This window comes from Dasypus novemcinctus, chromosome 11, assembly GCF_030445035.2.
Source record: "Dasypus novemcinctus isolate mDasNov1 chromosome 11, mDasNov1.1.hap2, whole genome shotgun sequence".
In the NCBI taxonomy this organism is placed as follows: domain Eukaryota; kingdom Metazoa; phylum Chordata; class Mammalia; order Cingulata; family Dasypodidae; genus Dasypus; species Dasypus novemcinctus.
The window spans coordinates 12,144,045-12,165,158 of NC_080683.1; the positions used below are offsets into that span (position 1 = coordinate 12,144,045).

General features: G+C 50.6%; 1 protein-coding gene across 1 annotated transcript in view; it reads left to right on the top strand.

The window, feature by feature from the left end:
- Positions 1-21,114, top strand: part of DAAM2 (dishevelled associated activator of morphogenesis 2) — a 71,250-nt gene that overhangs the window by 31,307 nt on the left and 18,829 nt on the right. Inside the window, 13 exon segments of the mRNA XM_004462878.5 lie at positions 678-767; positions 2,966-3,040; positions 3,479-3,573; positions 6,185-6,518; positions 7,914-8,024; positions 9,394-9,497; positions 10,736-10,802; positions 11,810-11,927; positions 13,799-13,937; positions 17,009-17,067; positions 17,220-17,404; positions 18,009-18,134; positions 18,136-18,309. Of these exon segments, the coding sequence (XP_004462935.4) occupies positions 678-767; positions 2,966-3,040; positions 3,479-3,573; positions 6,185-6,518; positions 7,914-8,024; positions 9,394-9,497; positions 10,736-10,802; positions 11,810-11,927; positions 13,799-13,937; positions 17,009-17,067; positions 17,220-17,404; positions 18,009-18,134; positions 18,136-18,309 (1,677 nt within the window).

Below are 21,114 nucleotides of genomic sequence, written 5' to 3' on the forward strand. Positions count from 1 at the left end.
AAACTTGACCTTGGTGTATTTTTCCAGTTCTTGGAAAGTGTGGACCAGGCTGATGGAGCCTTGTGTCTCATCATGTGTGGTTCTGTGGCCCAAGGAGCTTGCTAACGCCCCCTCTGACACTCTATGACCTTCCCGTTCTGCTGAGCCCCTTGTCCTCACCAGTCTTCCCTGGTCTGTCCTGGGACCCACTCAGAGGTTGGGGGAGCCTGAGAATTGCCGGGGGAGAGACTTCAAGGGCAGGGAGGCATGAAGGGTAGGGACAAGGATATGGGAGTGAGGCAGCACTTGATCTTTAGCCTGGCAACTTCCTTTCTCAGGACTTGACTTAAGGGGTTGACAGGTTTGGGCAGGATGAGGAAAGGAAGATAAGAAATGCTGGGCAAGAAGATTAGAGGCTGGCAAAGCAAAGCGGGTGGTCATGGAGGAGGAGGGTGGATTTGCAGAGATGAGGTGGGGGTGCACAGGCAGTACGGGAAGCACAGGCTTGGGTTGAGGCAAGGGGATCGAGTTTGTATGTCTAGTAGACGAAGACTTGCTCTGCCTTGTCTTTGATGTCCTTTGGGAGGAAGGTAATGAGGCTGAGGGATGGGTCTGGGGAAATGCAATGTCCCAGAGGGCAGAATGTTCTCGTCTTGCCCATCTCTGGGTTTCTGACATTTTTCTTCTTGCCTTCTCAGGATGAATTGGATCTCACTGACAAAAACCGGGAGGCTGTGTTTGCACTGCCCCCAGAGAAGAAATGGCAGATCTACTGCAGCAAGAAGAAGGTGCCATCTCTACCCCCTTCCAGTGCCAGCTCAGGGGCCACAGCACTGGGACAGCCCTTGTCTGTGTCAGATCATTCACCCAGCCGATAGTTATTATGTGCCAGCGGGGTTCTGGGTGTGGGTGGAACGACAGTGAATAAAACTTAAGGAAAAACAAGCAAAAGAAAGAAATCCCTGCCCTTGTGGAGCTTACACTCTTAGAAATAGGATCCTGCTTTTCAAACAGCCTTCAGGCGGGTGCCTGCTGAGGTCCGGGAATGGTGCTAGTTACAGATACAGAGATGAAAAGCTCGACTTACCCAGCTCAGGCCTGTTCCCAGGGATGGAGGGTGAGCAGCCCCAGGCGACAGCTGGGAGCAGCTTTCTTGTAAGGACTCAGTTTAGGGAAGGGGGGTTGTCCTCTTTTGGGTCTTTGAGTTTCTGCCCTGTTCCAGGCTGGGACTCAGCAGGGCCACAAACATGCAGTCACACATCGGTTCTCTTCTCCCCACCCTTTCCTCCCTCTCCTTCTCTTGCTCATTAAAAGGTGTCATTAGGCTCCTCCCCAGAAAGGAGCCCGTTGGGCTCTAGTTGGGGCTTGACTGGATTTTATCTCCCCCCACCTCTACTTTTCCATTGGCTGTGCTTTCTGCTTTATTTGTTCTGTCTTTCTCTCTACATACATACTTTTTACATTTTTCAACTTTAGTTCTACTTCTAAAAGTAACAGATAAGAGGCAGCTTACTAAATTATGGAAGCATTACTAAAAACATCTTTTTATTTCTCTTTTGCACATCTCTTTCTATGTGTGTCTCTATTACCTCTTTTCTGTTTTATTTTAGTCTTTCTTTTATTCTCTGTTTTTCTTTCCTTGGCCTCCCTTCTGCCTTCCCAGTTTTCAGACTTGGATTGAGGTTGTTCCTTTGATCCCAGAGTACAGGTATTTGGGGTTTTGGACCTGATTACTCCAACATCTGAGGCTCGGATCTTCTCCTTCCTGGGAGAAGATAGGCAGGTCTGGGGTGGGTTCTGAGCTGCTTCTCCTTCATGCTCCCCATTCCCATTCTCAGCTCTTCTCTTACTCTTCCTGGTCAGGATATTTGTCCCACCTACAGATCCATAGTGAACCAGACTCATGGTCTAAAATTAGAGAATTAGATTCCTACATCATTTTAGTGGTGAAAGGGACCTGAGAAACAATCAAATCTAGTCCTTTATTCTACGTATGAGGCAAGGAAGGCCTACAGAGTCTAAGTACCCAGCCAGTGGTGGCAAGCAGCTACACCATTGCTAGAAAGTCTGCTAGGGAGAAAAGTGCTGGAGTCTGAGACCTGGTGACAAGATGCATGGGCTGCACACACTATAAGCCATTGTTTAGTATACTCAGTGCGCATCTATTAGGTACCTGCAGAATACTATGCCCTGTGTCCATGAATCTCATTTTGAGAAAAACAGGTTTAAGAAAGCTCAAGTCAAACATGGAAGGGTGGATGGATGGAAGGAAGGAAGGAAGAAGGAGGAAGAAGGAGGGAGGGAAGGAAGGAAATTCTGGGAACAGCTAATCATGTCTCATAATTCTCTACTTTCCAAATTGGTGGTTCTTTTGAGTTGATCTCTTGTACAGCTAGAGTAAAAGGTTTTTTAAAATGCAAAGGCATCTCTCACTATCTTCCAAACCAAATTGTATGTAATCTCCCCACAAACCCCCATGTGGCACTTTCTCTGTCTGTAATACCCTTCCCACCTGCGTTAGCCTGAATGACACTCTTAATCTTTAGTAATTCAGCCCGGTCTGCTCAGACCATTTCTGCCCCACTCCTGTAACAAGGCTTCCATGTTAGATGCCCCCTCCTCATACAAAATATAAGCACAGATTTTACTAGATTCAATAGACATGGAACTGTATTTTATTAAATATGATCAGAACAGTTATGTTATAAAGAAAATAAGTTATGTCTTTTTTAATTGTACACATTGCTCCTTGAAAGTATATATATCTGCATGGTTTCTGCCAATGCCATTGTCTGGTCATGAGAGTAAATGTTCATTATCCCCTTTACCAAGGAAGAAAAGGGGAGATTTTATAACTTCCCTGAAGTTACTACGTCTGGGTGGCCCTGGGAAATGATTCTGTCCACTAACTCAGAATGAAGCTCGGAATCACAGGCCAGGGGTGGGTCTGGCCCATTGGTTCATACGGAACGACTTCTTGTTCCAGGAGCAGGAGGACCCCAACAAGTTGGCGACGAGCTGGCCCGACTATTACATCGACCGCATCAACTCCATGGCTGCGGTGAGCGCCCCGCCTGCCCTGCCCCTCCTGGAAAGCTGAGAGGAGAGGGAGCCTTAGAGGCGGATCCTGCCAGTCATCTTTCCCTGCACCTCATGCCCCACTCCCTGGAGCTCAGCATCTTTCCAGTTATCCCCGAGACCTCTCCCCGTTCTGTAGGACTTTAGATGTCCCACAACCACTGAAACATTAATTAGCCCATTTGGACATCACACAGCCTTGGGAAACGGTCTGGGCCAATAATGCTCCCCATTTTACCATGAGGAAACTGAAGCCCAGGACCAGAATCCGGGTTCCTCAGAACCTGACACTTCACCCACCATCACACCGTCTTAGTAAGCCACGTCCTGCCTGGGCGAGGGCGGCCCCGGACCACCCTGGGCTGGGGGTTCAGGAGAATGGGGAGGAGGCAGCCTGGTGACCTCCCTTCTACCTGCTCAGATGCAGAGTCTGTGCGCCTTCGATGAGGAGGGGATGGAGGTGAGGAACCGAGTTGTGGAGGACCTGAAGACGGCTCTGCGGACCCAGCCCCTGAGGTGAGCGCTCCATCCCACCCACCGCACCTCCTCCCACGTCCGGTTGGCTCCCCTCCACTTCCAGAAGCTTCTTGCAGCGCTTGTTCCGTCCTGGGTCCTGGCCCCCTGGCTGATTCCACTCCCCAGCATTGCCCCCGAGGTCGTGTGTCCCCTCCCGGCTCCCTCTGCTCCTCCCGGGGATGGGTAGGCTGGGGGCGCGTGGGAGATCAACACGAGAAAACCGACCGCTCCTCCCTCCTTAGGTCCCCAAGAGCTGTCTAAAGAGAAATTGAGGGCAGGTGTTTGTTTTTCTTGGGAGGATAGAACAGGAGAGAGACCAAACAGAAAAGATGCTTCTTGACGAGGAGGAGGGAAGCCTGGGTGCCCCAACCAGGAAGGAGGCAGGCGTGGCCTACGAAGTCCTCCGACCACTAGGGGGAGATGAGATGTCCCACGGAGCGGAAGGCGGGCGTCTTGCCTGAGCAATCTTGAAGGCCTTAGGAGGACGCCTCTCTTCTCAGACCACACGTGCAGGGGCCCAAAGGGAGGCCAGGAGCCGCATGGCTTCTCCTTGCGTCTGGGTCAGCCCAGTGGTGTGCTGGAACTGACTCGTTCCAGCATGTGAGAGCCCGCTGTTAAATTTTCAGGGATTTTACAAGTCAGGTGTGAAAGGTAATTATGATTTAGAATTAAATTATATAAACTTACAGTTAAATGAATTCTATAAAAGAAAGAAAAGGTACTAAATATTCAAAACGTATTATTCCCTAATTAGTTTACTACATGTTGCTATTATCTGTGTTCTTGAGTTAATGCCCGTTATTCTGCATGGTGGAAATACTGTATAATGGTGCACACCAGTACCTCTCTTCTCAGCTCCACATTCACTGATGGATGGCACCTTGGTAGCCTGACACTAGCTATGCAGGGAGCATTATACCATGGACATCAGCAAAAACTACAATAAGATCTTTTATTATTTTTCCCTGAGAGCCAGTTGTTGAACATTTACCAGCAATCCACCGGTCACCCCATGTATGTGTGTGTGTGGGTGTAGGTAGGTGTGCACTCGTGTCTTGTCTGGGCTGAGTCTTCTTGTGCCTGGAAACAGAACCTCAAGAAGAATCGGAGCATTCTATCTCCCCCCCACCCCACCCCCCCTTTTTTAAATTTTTCTCTGGTAGGAGTGGGGATCTGGTATGGGAAGGGAGTTCAGGAAAAATGGAGAAGGTTAGGAAGTGAAGGCAATGAGCCTTCATAATTCCTCTAGCCCCACCATCTGCGCAGGGTGGACAGGGAAACAGCCTGAATCGTGCTAGCATATTTGCACATAGTCCCCTGACCAAAGCACTCATCTGCACACACAAACACACACTCTTCTCTGCAGGAGGCTTGTCTCCTACTTCTATTGATTTTTCTTTCCCTTACTTCTGATTACAAAAGTTACATAGAGGAATTGTGGAAATTTTGTGAAATAGTGAAAAGCATGTGACAGAAGAAAATAAAAAAGCCTTAACGATTTGAGAGTATATCCTATTTGTACAATATACTATTATGCACAAATGCACTTGGGATCATGGTGGATTTTTAACTGTAGTGGTGCCTTCTGCTCCAGTTATGCCCATTTCCCCAGGTCATTTCCTATCCTCCTACTAAATCAAGGACTCCAAACCTTTTCTCTGTCTGTGCCATGAATGTCTCTGGCACCTGGATGAAACCTATGCACCACTTATCATACTAATGTTTTTAAATAATAAAATAGATAAGACAGATAGGATTTAAAAATCAGTTAAATTCAAATACAGTTTGATAGCAATAATTTGCCTTAAATTGAAAGCTATCAGTGGGTATGATAACCACTATAATTTTTAATTTGATATAAAAAGAGCTGTGATTTCTTTTGGTGACAAAGTTACAGGTTCTGCCAATACCACTGTCATTTATTGTCTATATTCAATATTGAAAGAAGTGCTAAATTTCAGTTAGAAGTTAGCAAAAATAAAAATGAAATTTTCTTTTTCCATCCAAGTCATAGACTCCTAAATTCTCTGCATAGACTCTCTAGGGGAACACAGACTCCGGGTTAAGAACCCCTGCGCTAAATGGTTTTTAATGTTTTCTGCCTTTTTGCTGGCATTCTAGTTAACTCTCTGCTGTTTCTCTAAGGATCCCTTGAAGAGTAGATTCCCCAGCCTTGATCCCTTGACTCAGTGACTCCAAGGGCCCCACTGTCTGGAAGCCCTCTTTGTTATCTGATTGTAATACTCTTAATTCCCATCCTCAATGGATGAGTCTTCAGAATTGCTCTAGGTGGATTTAGGTTGAACAACTGTAATACTGATCATGATCCTCCCCTTTCACATAAACACCATCAAAGCTTTGCAACTGACAGTCAATGACATGCAAAGTAAAAGTATTTAAAATGCAAGTGAGATGTAAGTCTTCTGCAGGTGTGATCGAATTTCAGTGCTACAGAGAAACTGTATGAATGAACCAAGCTGCTACTGTAGGTGGGACTTGGATACATGTGTATATGGTAATGCACAAGTATTGATTTAACTTCCCGCAATGTATACAGAACAATATGCAAACTCAGGGTACCTTTTTTTGCTAATGATTCTGGCTGGAGTAGGTTTGTGACTCGCTTCATCGAGCTGGAAGGCTTGAGCTCTCTGCTGAATTTCCTCCGGAGTATGGACCACGCCACCTGTGAGAGCCGCATCCACACCTCCCTCATCGGCTGCATCAAGGCCCTCATGAACAACTCCCAAGGGCGGGCACATGTGCTGGCACAGCCTGAGGCCATCAGCACCATCGCACAGAGCCTCCGCACGGAGAACAGCAAGACCAAGGTGGCCGTGCTGGAGATCCTGGGTGCTGTGTGCCTCGTGCCGGGGGGCCACAAGAAGGTGCTGCAGGCCATGCTGCACTACCAAGTGTATGCGGCGGAGCGCACGCGCTTCCAGGTGAGGGGCCTGCCGGAGGTGGCTGGGGCAGGGACATTGCAAGCTGGAGGTACAGGGCCGGGGATTCTTTGTAGCAGGAACAGGTGGTAGTGGAAGAAGGGAGGTACTAGGAGCTGCTTTGGCAGGGAACAGGCAGAGAACTGGGGCCCAGAGTGTTTGAATGAAAAGATGTGAGGGACCTTAAAACTTAGAACCCTCTTTAGGGAAATGGACTTGGCCCAGTGGTTAGGGCGTCCATCTACCACATGGGAGGTCCGCGGTTCAAACCCCGGGCCTCCTTGACCCGTGTGGAGCTGGCCCATGCGCAGTGCTGATGCGCGCAAGGAGTGCCGCGCCACGCAGGGGTGTCCCCCGTGTAGGGGAGCCCCACGCGCAAGGAGTGCACCCATAAGGAGAGCCGCCCAGCGCGAAAGAAAGTGCAGCCTGCCCAGGAATGGCGCCGCACACACTTCCCGTGCCACTGGCGACAACAGAAGCGGACAAAGAAACAAGACGCAGCAAATAGACACAGAGAACAGACAACCGGGGTGGGGGGGGTTAAATAAATAAATAAATCTTTAAAAAAAAAAGAACCCTCGTTAAGGGTCTGTCTGGGAAGATGAACTTGTCTTCCCTCACTAGTCCATGGACTACTTGAGGCTGGAGTACTGTGACTTCTGCATCTCTGAGCCCAGCACCTCGCCTGGCCCCTTATGGGGGCTCAGTTAAGAATTGTGCATAGAGAGCAGTTTCTGGGGTCAGGATTAAAGCCCTGTGCCTGAGCCAGTGTCCACTGTGGGTTCCCTGGACCAGTCCTGGGAGCTCAGGCCATGCTGTTCTCTTGTCTCCTCCCTGACCTGCTCCAGAAAAGTACCAATGAGATAGACAACAAAAGAAGTCTCAGCACAGTGTCTGGTACACAGCAAGTGCTCAATAGACATGAGCTGTTATTATAAATTCTATGGTTTATTCTCTGGTATGGGCTGTTTATTCTGTCATCAAACATTTGTGAGCACCTGCTCTGTGCAGAGAATGGCCCCTGACCCTTTTCAGAAGATGCCAAAAGGATGAAGGCAGTGTCTGTGCTGTCAAAGAGCTGGACAGAGAATACATATGCACTGTATACAACTGGAGGACAATTACAGCAGTACTGCTGCACTGCCCTGCAATGTAAACCAAGCCCTCAGAGGCTGAGTGGAAGGAAGTAAGGCAGTACCAAGAATGGGGCATCAGGAGGCAAAGCTCGCTTCTTGGCAGGTGTGAGCTTTCGGGGAGGATAAGTTGGATGGGCGATATTGCACAGAAAGGATGGATGGAGTGTCCTGGGTGGTTCAAATGGCAGCAGCCACTGCACGGAGGCTGGATTGGTAGAACCGTGAGCCCTTCTGTCCTTATCGGTCCTGCCTTTCCCTCCAGACGCTGCTAAATGAGCTCGATCGAAGTTTGGGCCGATACCGGGATGAAGTGAATCTGAAAACAGCCATCATGTCCTTTATCAATGCTGTCCTCAACGCTGGAGCTGGGGAGGTGAGGCGCCTTCTCCCTGCCCTCTGGTCTCTGACTCCCATGACCTGGGCTAGATAAAGTGTGTGGGTGCCTCCTGGAGAGGTGACAGAGAGAAGGGGCCAAGGCATCTGATGATCTACCATCGTTGACTTCATATTATCCTTATAACCTCTTGCCTCCTTCATTTGGGATTAAGAAAGACAATAGTGTGTCATCAACCTTAGCTGCCATGGAGGGCAACACCATGTCCACCGGGGCTGGGTTGCACGTAACCTACAGCCTGCCTTCTCTGTGGCTCTCGAAAGATGCATTGAGGACTAATTACTTCCCCCACAATTTCTTCTGGGTTTTTCCCTACATCTGGGAGCACTTATGGGGAGTTACCTATGTATGTGGCATCCTGCATTGTGTGTGTCATGGACAAAGAGCAGTAGACAAGCCCCAAACTTGGATGGCTGATGGTAGGGGATCATTTATGGGAGGAAGGCGAGTGTTGGCCCTTCCTGGAGCTAAGTTTCCTGTTTGTGGTCAAACTTGTCTAGCACTCTCAGGAGGTGTGGTTTGTGGTTTCCTTTCCTATTTTGGGGGGGAAGGGTTAAGAATGGGATCCTCAGACCATAGAAATTGTGGCATTAGAAGAACTTGAACAGGGGAACGTACCAAATTCTAAGGCAATCACACACCCTAATCAAGGTCAACTGTTTGAGAATGGAAGAGGTAATTTAAAGATCTGTACTTTTCCCTCTTTTCTGCCTGCATATTTTTTTTTTTTTTTTTGCTTCCAGTCTGATAGCCTGGGTTTGGTAAAGTGGGGTGGGGGAATTATCTGTTGCTAAGATGCAGATGTTACCTTTTTGAGTACCAGCTGTTTGTGGATGGCATCCGTTCTGATTAGTCGGTGAGCATACCTCACCATGTAATTTTTATGACCATCACCCCTGTAGGTAAGTATCCCCATTTTACAGTGGAGAAACTAAGGTTTTCCCTTGGTCCCCAAACTGGTAAGTGGCAGGGCAGGAATTTGAACGAAGATCTACCTGATTGTACTGCTTCTGCTCTTTGTCACCACACAATGCTGCTTTTTGATGCCAAAGGCTGAGAGAACTGGCAAGGGACTTGGAGAAAGTAAGGCAGGAGGCCTGAAAGGAGCGGGGTCATGGGCTTCTTAGGAGAAATAACAAGGTCAGGGATGGTCCCCCCCACCCCCACCCCTTCTTAGAGCTCTGAGACTTTAAGCTGCTCCAGGTAAGTTTGCTGCAGGAGGTGTTATGGGACAATGGGTGGGTGGGCAGGGGCAGGAGGTATGGAGTCCACTGGGACTCTTGAGGAAATTGAGAGTTGGGGTCTTTGAACCAGCCAGTGAGTCAGGTCATCCCTCACTGATCCCTAGGATAATCTGGATTTCCGCCTACACCTACGGTACGAGTTCCTGATGCTGGGGATCCAGCCTGTGATTGACAAACTCCGGCAGCACGAGAATGCCATCCTGGACAGGTACGGCCCAAGCCACCCATCCCCACTGCGATCCTGTAGGCAGGGCCTCGGTTTGGGGTGGTCAAGACCTTCTTTATGGCTGCCCCTCCCTCTGGAGACCAGCTCCCACAGTCCGGGGTAGATCTGAATCTTGGCGGGAGGAGGTGGGCCGCTCTCCCATCACCTTATCCCACCTCTTACCTCTTCCCTTCCCTGTGCCTCTTTGCTGACCTTCCTGTTGTGGACAGGTGAATGCAGTAGTCTTTAGCCATGGCAGTACTGCCCCGTAGGGGATGCTGGAAATATCTGAGGGTACCCTTTGGTTTCTGAAACGGCTGGTGGAAGGGAAGAGGAACACTGCTAGTGTTGGTCCCTGGCAGCAGGATTGCTAAACGCCTGGGATTGCACTCCTGCTCAACAAAGAAATAGCCCACCCGAGATGCAAGCTGTAAAGGCCCTTGTCTAAAGGGCACACTTGAATTCCTTTTTGTTACTACTCAGTGCCCTTTATTTCTAACCCTTTGGTACAGACTATTTGGTTGCACTGGTCTAAAGGGGGAGAGGGTGGAATGGTGGGTGGAGGCAGAAAATGAGAGAGACGAGCTTTGAAGGGGGACAGTGTGGAAACACTGGGGAAGATGGATGTAGGACCATGGTTCTTAACTGGGGACAGTTTTACCCCCCACTAGGGGGCATGTGGCAATGTCTGGAGACATTTGTGGTTGCCTCAGCTGGAGGGGCTTAGCTTGTGACTGGAGTCTGGCGTCAGAGGCCGGGGATGCCGGTCCATGTCCTCCAGCGCTCAGGGCGCTCCCCCCATCACGGCAAGGTTGAGAAACCCTGGTCCAAGGCTCAGGGAGGCCCTGGGCTGGCCTCCCTGACGGAAGAGCATGGAATGTCATAAAGGCGGGGAGTGTCGGCCTACAGGAAGGCGACTGATTTCTGGTTTTGTCTGGGCGGGGAGGCGTGAGGCCGTGAAGAGGCTATGTGGACCATCCAGACCCTCTGCCTTCTCTCCCCCCTTGCTCCCGTAGCCCCTCTGCAGTCATTTCCCTCTCCTAGGAGTGAGGTGCTCACCTGCAGTCCATCCCCAGCCTCTGTAGGATGCCCCTCTGGGCAAGGCTGGATTTGAGAAGGGGCCCCCACCCTTGAATGAAGCTTTCAGAGTTAGCATTTGGGGCTCAAAGGGGCTGTAGCCCTCCCCCGGGATGTACTGTCCTGGCTACGATGTCCACTCTCTATCCCCTCCTGCCATCTAGGCACTTAGACTTCTTCGAGATGGTCCGGAACGAGGATGACCTGGAGCTAGCCAAGAGGTTTGACCTGGTGAGCAGCCGGTGGGTGTGGGGCCGCACCCTCTCCAGGCCTGTGCTGGGTGGCGGGGGAGGGTCCGGTGTCGAAGAGTTCCCTGGGGGCGTCAGGGCCAGGGCTTGCTTCCAGAGCCCTGGCAGTCCTCACCGGGTGGGCCTCTGTGGCCGGCACCTCTCTCCCCCCAGGGAGTGGAGACCACAGCCCCAGAGGAACGGGAGCCAGTGCTTGTACGGGATCAGTCTCCAGTGCCTCTCCCTGCCTTCCCGAAATTTCCTGGTTCACCTCTCCCCGTTACTGACCACATATTGCTCAGCAAACCAAACCGAATTTTCATTTTGGCCTTCGAAAGCCTGAAAACATGTAACCCATCCTGCCTAAAATTGCATTATAAAACCCTTCTCCAACCAAAATTCCACCTCAGGGTAGTGCTTCATCGTCACAAAACACTGTTCCATTATCCTCACCAAAGGCCTGGGTTTGTAGATGAAGAAACTGGGTTTAGCAGGGTCAAGCAGCTTGCCTGTTGCCAGATAACCAGAGTAGACCTGGGATTTGAACCTCGGATGAAGAGCCCTTTCCGCCTGTGCCCCATGCTCCTTTGCACCATCTACGTCCCTGCTTCTGTCCCTTAGCCTGGATCGGCAGTTCCTAACCAGGGGCAAATATGCCCTCCCCCCAGAATTCGGGGAGACATTTTCTGTGTTCACGACTGTTGCGTATAGGGTGCTACCAGCGTCTGGTGCGCAGAGGCCAGGAGTGCTGTTGAATATCCCCAGTGCACAGAAGAGCCCCTGCAGGGGGTTATGCCGTCCCAGTGCCAGTAGTGCTGAGGGGAGAAACCCTGGTTTAGATACTGAACATCTCCCTCTTCCTTTTCTCGGCCTCTCTGGGATGAGAGGCAGGAGAGGGAAAGCTCTCCTGGGAGGTGGGACTGAGTGGACGGAAACGGGGTCTCTTGTCCCCTGTTCCTCCCCTCTGCTGCCTTCCCTGCCCCCATTCACTGGCCTCTTCTGCTCATCCAGGTCCACATCGACACCAAGAGTGCTTCCCAGATGTTTGAGCTGCTCCACAAGAAGCTCAAGCACACGGAGGCCTACCCCTGCCTGCTGTCCGTGCTGCACCACTGCCTGCAGATGCCCTGTGAGTTCCCTGCGCCTGCCCCTCCCCTCGGCCACGCAGGGCTGTGGGACCTGCCTGGCCACAGCTCCCTCAGCGCATCCCTGCTGGAGGACACAGGAGGCAGGCCCTGCCCCTCTCTCTCCCTCCTTGGCATCAAGAAAATAGAGCAGCTTCCACTGTCACCCGTGAGAGGAGTTGGGGACATGGCCCCGAGCAACTCCATCTTCCAAGTCCAACGAGCAGCAGCTTGATCTTTGTGTTCTCAAAATCAAACAGGGGCTGCATGCTAATGACAGGGCAGTGACTGGTCCTTTGGGGAGTTCCAGAAAAGCAGGTTTGTGTTTGGGGAAGTAGTTCAGGTGTGGAAATGAGCATGCCCCTTTCATGGCTTTATCAACTCCTCCATCTAGTCCTTGCTGACTCACCATCCTAATCTGCTACCTGAACAGATAACAAATGCCAGTTTCTATAAAACCAGATGGCTAGGTTCTCAAGGTCCAGGTGTGTGCAGTGATGGGCTAAATTATAGATAATTGCTAAGAGCTGCCCCAAAATACAATTTGACACGAACTCTACTGGCATTATTTGGGCCATTGTAATGATCAACCTAGAAAGACTCTCTTTAATGGTGATGATAGTGGGGTTGGTAACCATGGTGATGGTGACACTCTCTACAATTTATTGAATGCCAAATCTGGACCAGGCACGATGAGAGGCCCCTTGCCACACCATCTCTGAACCTCGAAATGACCTACGGGGTGCATACTGTTACCTCCATTTTACAGTGAACGAGCCTGAGGCAGAGAGAGTTCTGTATACAATTGAAGGAATTTCCATTTCTTCAGCATCAAGGATATAGAAGAATCATGTTTTTTCTTGGTGAGCCAATAGCCGGGCTTTCCCCCCAATTTTCTGGTTGAACGGCAAATGGGAAAATAGCCACTTTGCACCGCCTGTGTCACAGGTAGTAGTGAAAGGAGGATAGACACGGTGACCTGGACTGTGAAGCTATCGGTTCTTCTCTAAAATTCAGCCCATTGGTCTTCACAGAAGACTTGAGAATTCCCTGGGAAATCTGACTGCTTCTGCTCCCAGGGATTCCTGTGTTCGGTGTCCTGTGGGACAGTGTGAACTGAATGGGTCTCTCTGTTTTGCACCTTGTAGCCAATATAGTTTGACTTTGTTGTCAGGATTTCCGTGGTGAGTGGAGATGAAGTGCTTGGACCAATGAAGGGGAGCTCCTGGCTGTCATGTGAAAAGAGAGCCGTGACCTGTCAGTCTATGATTAAAGGGGGATGGGAGCAGGGCCTTCTGAGATCAGGCCCAACACGTGACACCTTTGCCTTCATAGTTCAAGGTCACCTCCACCAAGAAATCCCTTTGGACTCCATTAATCACTGCTCTAGCCCATTTTGACTCCCTCTCAGTACACACCTGCAATTATTGTCCATTCATCCTTCACTGTAAAGCAAAAGCCCGAATAATCTGAAAATATTTTTTATTTCCTTAGGGACCTCATTATTCAGCATATAATATTTTGGAGCAGATTTATTTTCCTAAAGGTGCATTTTGGAGATAATGGAGAAAGCAGTTTGCATTTCTCAGGTGTAGGATCCCCAGGTGGTGGTGACAATAAGGAAAGGCAGCCAGGAAGCATTTCAAGTAGGGAAATACATTGAGAGGGTGGACATATGCATAGACTCTCAGTGACAGATAGTCAAGAGATGACTGGCTTTTTATGAATCTCTATTAGTGGCAACTTCGTCTGCCTCATCAGACTGGGAGCTTGCAGGGGGGAAAGCTCCACCACCCTGGGTCCAGGCAGTGACTCCAGGGCAGGGTCCCAGGGAGCTCCAGGGCTCAGTACTGATAGAATGCCTGTCGTCCCTCAGACAAGCGGAGCGGTGGCTACTTCCAGCAGTGGCAGCTCCTAGACCGCATCCTGCAGCAGATTGTCCTCCAGGATGAGAGGGGCCTGGACCCTGACCTGGCTCCGTTGGAGAACTTCAACGTCAGGAACATCGTCAACATGTAAGCAGTGGCAGCCTTCCCTCTGCCTTCTTCCTCCTTCCCCATCTTTCTTCTACTTTCGGTCTCACCAGTAAAGCCTCAGCTTTCTCTCTCAAACCAGGCACCCTCGGTGGGTTTTGAGCATAGCCGTCCCATAGAACTCTAAATGTTCATATCTTTGCTGTCCAGTGTGGTAGACACTAACCGCATGTGGGTAGTGCAGCCGAGGGACTGGATTTGTAATTGTTTGGGTTTTTTTATTTTGTATTTTTTTAGGTGGTATTGGGGATTGAACCCAGCACCTCGTACATGGGAAGCAGGCACTCAACCACTTGAGCTACATCTGCTCCCTTGCATTGCTTTTTTTTAAAAAAAAGATTTATTTGTTTCTCTCCCCTTACCCTCCCCCCACCCCATCTGCTCTCTTGTGTCCATTTGCTGTGTTTTTCCTGTGTTCGCTTGCATTCTCGGCAGCCCTGGGAATCTGTGTCTCTTTTTGAATTGCGTCATCTTGCTGCGTCAGCTCTCCCTGTGTGCAGTACCACTTGTGGGTGGGCTGTGCTTTTCTCGTGTGGGGCGGCTCTCCTTACGGGGCACACTCCTTGCACGTGGGGCTCCCCTATGTGGGATCACTCCTTGGCGCGCATCAGCACTGCGCGTGGGCCAGCTCACTACATGGGTCAGGAGGCCCTGGGTTGAACTCTGGACCTCCTATATGGTAGGCGGATGCTCTATCAGTTGAGCTACATTCTGCTTCCCTCTTATATTACATTTTAATGAACTTAAATTTAAATAGCCACATGACATGTGGCAAACCACAACCATATTGGACAGCACAGGCTTACAGGGTCTCAGTGCTTCTGCTGTATGGATTGGATATAGAGGGAAATTAAAAACACATTAACCAAGAGCAGGGGTCAGCAAACTATAGCCCATGGGCTAAACCCAGTCTTCTAGCTTGTTTTTTGTGTGGCCCATGGGCTAAGGATAGTTTTTACATTTTTAGAGTTGTTAAAAACAAACAAACAAACAAGAATATGCAATAGAGACTGTGTGTGGTCTGCAAAGCCTAAAATATTTACTCTCTGGCCCTTTACAGAAAGTGTGCCAACTACTAACCATCTGACCATTTGCCAACAAAGCCTTTGGAAAGCCTGAGGCCTTCTGACTTGTCATCTTTTTCTGACCCTGAGTAGAGAGGAACACAGATAAACAAAATTTAAAGCACATCAATTAATAATTAGACCGTACATTACCACACTGACTTTTAATTTTGAACTTTTATTTACCTTTCAGTATGAGCCTGAGCCAGCTGCCCTTCAGGAGATAAATTGGTTCTAAATGATTCATTATATTGCATTCCAAAACCAACTAGAAAACAAGTTTTGCACTATTCATGGTACTGTTTTCATTATTACAAATATGTGGGTGTTGATGTAGTTAAAATCCTAGCTGGTATGTTGAACAAGTGCAATGGGAAATGAAATCAGAATGCAGTTTTTTTTTTTGTTTCCTACCAATTCTTTACACTCTTTAGTGGGGAACCTTTTCCTCTGCCAAAGGATGAAAACTCCTTAGGCCCAATGAAGGTTTTTGGTCCATCTTAGGTAATGGAAATCCTAAGGTCACTTCAAGCCATCAACACAATCTCAAAACCCACGGCTAGAAGGACTGCTCCCAGATGTGAACATCTAGACTTGATTTAACCTTGAGTCTCTCTCCTCTCCTGGCTGGGGCCGGGGGCTGCAGCAGGAAGAGGGGAGAGGGTTATGCCATGTTTAGCTTCTTTTTTCTATTCTGTTTCTCCTCTAACCCCCTCTGCCTGGCAGATAAAGATCTTACTTGAGCAGGTAACTTCGTAAACAGGCTTCCTCTTCTCTGGACTTGGTATGTGGGTAAAGACACGTAACTGTTCCTGGGCTCCTCAGAGGTTCTTTGCTAGGTGACCCTCCCTATAAAACTCAGCCACTGGCTAAGCAGGTTTTGGGTTGGTTTTTTTGTTTTTTCACAGCTAGTTGGCTGGATGCTCCCATCCCTTCGGTCAGTCCTGGGGTCACTGCCAATCCATTGCAAACAGGCCTAGACTGTTGCTGGCCCCAGCCTTCTCCCAGGTGGAGCTCTTGGGCAGGACTTAAAACAGCTTCAGCCTCATTCCTCCACGGGCCTTCATCTGACCCTCGGGAAACCCTCATTCAGTCTCTTGTCCAGCTAACTCTAGGAGCACAGCGGTGCCCTCCTGGCCAGTCCTTCCTTGTTCTCTGAATTTGCTGGCTTCAAATTCCACCATGCCTCCCTCTAAATATCAGGGAACCAAAGTTCTCCAGGTGGGCCCAAAGAAGCCCCTTCACTAGAACCGTGGCGAATGAGGCAGCATCCTCTGGAGGTGACGGTAATGGATCATGCCAAAGAAGTCTCTTCACAAAATGTTACCCCTCTATATATTCTGTCCCCTCTTTAAATCCTTAAGTTAAGGAGGAGTCTCAAATATTTTCAGACTTGCAAAGGACATGCCCACGGGGTCTCACTTTGGGATTTTCTATATCTTGGTGTCTAGGGACAAGCTTGAGATGAACACCCTTTTAGAAGAGTCTGACAAGAATGAGGCTTTCCTGTGTTTGAGACATGCCCCTCTTCACCCCAACACCCACATCCTCCATTATTGGGGGGTGGGATGATTTTTCTTCTCTTACACACTGGTCTTTGGAAGACTGCCAATATTTTTCTCTCTCAAAAAAAAACACAACAACCCACTTTTGCAAAGGGGTACAAGTCAGCGTACAGCTAAAGGAAATCTGGGGTTTAGTCCTAGTTCTATCATTAATGAGCCAGCGTTCCTTTCTCTGATCTTAGGGGCTCAGTAGCTCCAACTGTATCACAAAGGGACTGGGTCTATGGGTCCTTTCAGCTCTCAGGGTCCATGGAGAGAGACTGAGTGAGAACTGGGCAGGGACAGAGACCTGGAGAGGCAGCTCCTGGCTTCCGAGATGGAGCTGGACACACTGGAGATCAGCGTGGGGAATGGGGAGATGACAGGTGTTCTGGGAAGCTGGGGGGTGGCCAGCCAGCCGTCACACTGCCCCTCTATCCCCCAGGCTCATCAACGAGAACGAGGTGAAACAGTGGCGAGACCAGGCTGAGAAGTTCCGGAAAGGTGAGGGGTTCTGCCTACACCTGCTGCACGCTCCACCGGCCCCCTTCCCCATCCAGCCTAGGACCTCTTCCCCATCTCCTCTCTTGGAGGGGGACCCACACAGACTCATACTGCTTCTTCCCATCCTCCCTCTTGCGCCATCTCCATACCAGAACACATGGAGCTGGTGAGTCGGCTGGAGAGGAAGGAGCGAGAATGCGAGACAAAGACGCTGGAGAAAGAAGAGATGATGCGGACGCTGAACAAGATGAAGGACAAGCTGGCCCGAGAGTCCCAGGAGCTGCGCCAGGCTCGGGGACAAGTGGCAGAGCTGGTAGCCCAGCTCAGTGAAATCTCAGTACGTGGGTACCCTTTCTCCCTTCTGCACAATCGAGCTGCGATCTTGGGCTTCAGGGCAGGGAGAGCAAGTGTGGGAGGGGCAAAGGGTCCTAGGGTGAGGTAGAAGGGAGAAGGGGATCTCAGAGCAGGATAGAGGGGACACTTGAGGTTATAAGGGCTGACGGTGCCCACCACTTGCCGAGATGGCACCTTTGTACTAAAGAGAAAAGTAATATGCCTTGCTCTGGGTGACACTGTTCCAGGATGCACACCTTGGAAAGCAGAGCTCAGGTGGGATTTTGGCTCCCCCTCACTTTCTCAGCTGGATGCCCTTGTGCAGTCAGCAACATACACAACTGTATGTATCAACCCTGCTGTTACATTGTGATATCTGTGACTGGTTTTCCAGTGTCGTGTGTGTGTGTGTCTGTAGCTGTGTCTGTCTGTATGTTGGATGTTTGGGTCGCAGAGAGAGAAAGTGGGGGCACTCAATGTGTGTGGGAGGCGACAGCAGGATTTGGGGTCTAGTATAGATGGAGAATAAGAGCAAGAATAGTGGTGAGGGACCTGGAGGGCGTCCTTGCTGATGGCTTTGTCCTTTGGAATTTTCTGTTTCTCCACAGACGGGCCCTGTGTCTTCCCCACCTCCCCCCGGAGGCCCACTCGCCTCATCTTCCCTGATGACGACCAACGACCTGCCTCCACCCCCGCCCCCTCTACCCTTCCCCTGCTGCCCCCCTCCGCCGCCACCCCCCCCTTCCGCCCGGGGGGCCTCCCATCCCCCCAGGTGCCCCGCCCTGCTTCAGCGTGGGCCCGCCCCACCCTCCGGACCCCTGCCCCAGCAGCGACACCCCGCTCAGGAGGAAGCGCGCGCCCCAGCCTTCCCACCCGCTGAAGTCCTTCAACTGGGTCAAGCTGAGCGAGGTGAGCGCCGGGAAGGGGTCGGCGCGCCCGCTCTACGCCGCGGCGGTCAGCCCCAGGCCCGACTGCCCCTTGTCGGCAGGCATCCCCGGGGCTTTTCCTTCGGTGGGGTAGGGACAGGCGCCGTGGACGCTGAGGATGCAGTCGCTGATACCGGGCAGCTCACTCCCTGGGGAGAAGGTCTCCACCTGCAGGAGATGCCTGGCCTGTGTAATTCTCACTCGGCAAAGCCACCTACCAGTGGACTTTGATGTCCTCTGGGTCGGTGGATACGTAGGACCTCAGAGAAGGGGAGGAACCAAGCAGTCGGTCCTAGACTTTCCAGGACAGGGTTGATTTGGGGAAGAGGGGGGGAAATGTATGGTGAAGCGCTTGGCCAAGATCCAGAGACGGTACAGCTCCGGGCAGTGTGCTCAGAGCCCAGCAGTGAGGGGGCCACGTCAGCAGGTAGAAGGCAGCCCTGCGGAGGCCCTGGAGCCCTGCAACCAAGAGTGTGATGTCCAGACGCAGCCGTCTCTCAGGCATCGTCCTGGGGAGAAGGAGCTAGCACTGGCCGTATTTCTTAGAGCAGGAGTGTGAAGTCCTCAGGAGTGTTATCCAAAATTAGTCACCAATCCCAGGATACCTTGGCTGTACTCTCAGGGGCCCAGAGTAGAGATGCCCCAGGCCACATCAGAACCCCAGTAATTGAAGGCCAGTTCCTGCCTCGGGCTCAGCTGGGCCCCATCTCTGGTTCTGCAAATTGGCAAGTGCTATTAAGAGGGCCAGTGGCTTTTCCCCTGAAATAAACACGTAGGTGGCAACTGGCTGCAATTAGCTAGACCTACACCCACGCTTCCGCAGGTCCTGCAGATGTCGGTTTGGAGCTGGGACTAATGAATGCACACGGACCTTCTTGTATGGGCCTGTTGCTCTAACTCTTGGGGAATTCATAACTGCACCCTTCTGTTTGCCTTGAAATGAGCTCAAATGGAGACCCCAGCGGGAAGAGCCTCGAGGGTGCAACGTGAAATAAGCGGTGGAGCTGTTTGTCGGGCACGTTCTCCTCCCAGCAGGCCAGCTAGCCAGTCAGCCTGAGGTCTGCTCTGTGTAAAGCCCTTTGCTGGTGGCTATGATGAGGAATTATAACACGCGTCATGGCAGCACCGTGTAGTAGAGTATCTGGCAAATTAGGACGCGTGTTCAAGGAAACACCTAGAAACCCTGGGGATGGGCTGAGGGGGAGGTTCTAACCTCTAACCAGACCAGGTTTGGCCCTAACTAGCTGTTTGACTTCCACAAATCACTCCTTTCGTCTGAACCTCTCTTTACTCATCCATGAGCTCCCTTACGATCCCTTCTGCCTCTGCTTTTAAATTCAGGTAGAAAGATAGGACCTGGGTACAGTTGTTGGTAGTCTCTGGGCTTCCCATAACATCTCCAATATGAGTTATTTAAGTTTTAAAGTCATCTGCTCGCAGCATTTTGAAGCGAGGTCGTTCACATCTGCGACAGTGGCCAAGGACAGTCTGAAAGGTCATTGCTCGTGAGCAGACGCAGGGCTCTGCTGAGCCCAAGAGCATCTGCCGTGCCGGGGTGTTCACTGCTCAGGATCAGAAATAGCACTGTGTCTCCAGTACTCACAGCTTATAAGTTAAGGTTTAGAAACTGCCTGAAAAGTGGGTTAGGCACGCCAATAATTAATGACAAGGCAATGGAGTTTTTTTTTTTTTAGTAACATTTTCATCGTACGAAGATTCGTGCTTAATAAGATTTTGTCTAGGTTCCAGAAATAACGAGGCCAATATAAATTCTCCAGGGACCCAGCCCAAGCCAGAGTGTTACTACTCGACTGGAAAGTGTAGGTTTGGTGAAGTAGGTAACGGGAAGCGTTTGTAGGGATCGTGGACATTTCTTGGCAGGTGTGGGTGGAAGGGCATCAAATAATATTTGAGAACTTACTGCCTCAGTCCCAAACTTCTGTGTGACTGGGGCAGATGGTTTAATCGTTTGGGCTTCGGTTCCCTGATTTGTAAAGTGAGGGTAAGAATAATATCCATCTCCTAGGATTGTTCTGAGCATTAATTGACTTAATCGACTTGTGGAAGAGTGACCTCCAGAAAGCCTTTATAATATTAGATTAATTACTATTGGTACCATCACTGCATGCCTTGAGCATGTTCTCTCATTTATTCACATCAGTTCAGTGAGGTGAGATCACTGAGACTGTTTCCCTTTATGTGAAATGGGAAGAGTCGTGTCACCCCATTTGCCCACAGAGCCATGCAGTGGTGGGGTGGGGAGTCCAGTCTGGTGCGTTCTGGCTGACCCCCCAGGCAGGACTCGGTGAGGGAAACCTAACAAAATGCGTTTCTGAGGAAGATTTCCCTGGCATATAGGGCGTCTCTAGAGAGGAGAAAGAAACCCCAAGAATCTGGCCTGGAAGTGCTGGGCTCTTTCCCGTAGTGGCATAAAAATCAGATTCGAGAACTATTCTGCAAGGTGGGCACAGCAGGGTGACTTGGTGAGCGTTAGGGTGTGGGGAAGGGAAGGAACAGGTGTGCTGCTCTCCCGCTGCAGCCCTCAGTCATATCTCCGCAAAGAGCCTTGGGCCCCTCCGGCCCCTCTGGGGGTCGAGCGTTTGGGAAGAGGAAGGAAAGTCCGGATGGGAAGTCGTTCTTCCCAGCTCTCGCCCCTGCCCTTTCTTCTGGTCCTGGCTCCACTGACCTCTGTGCCCCCCCCACCCCCCGGCCTGGATTTAGGTGGGGAATGAGTTGGAAGCTTCTCCGCAGAGCAGGCTCCGGGTCCCTCGGCAGCCCACGCTGCCTC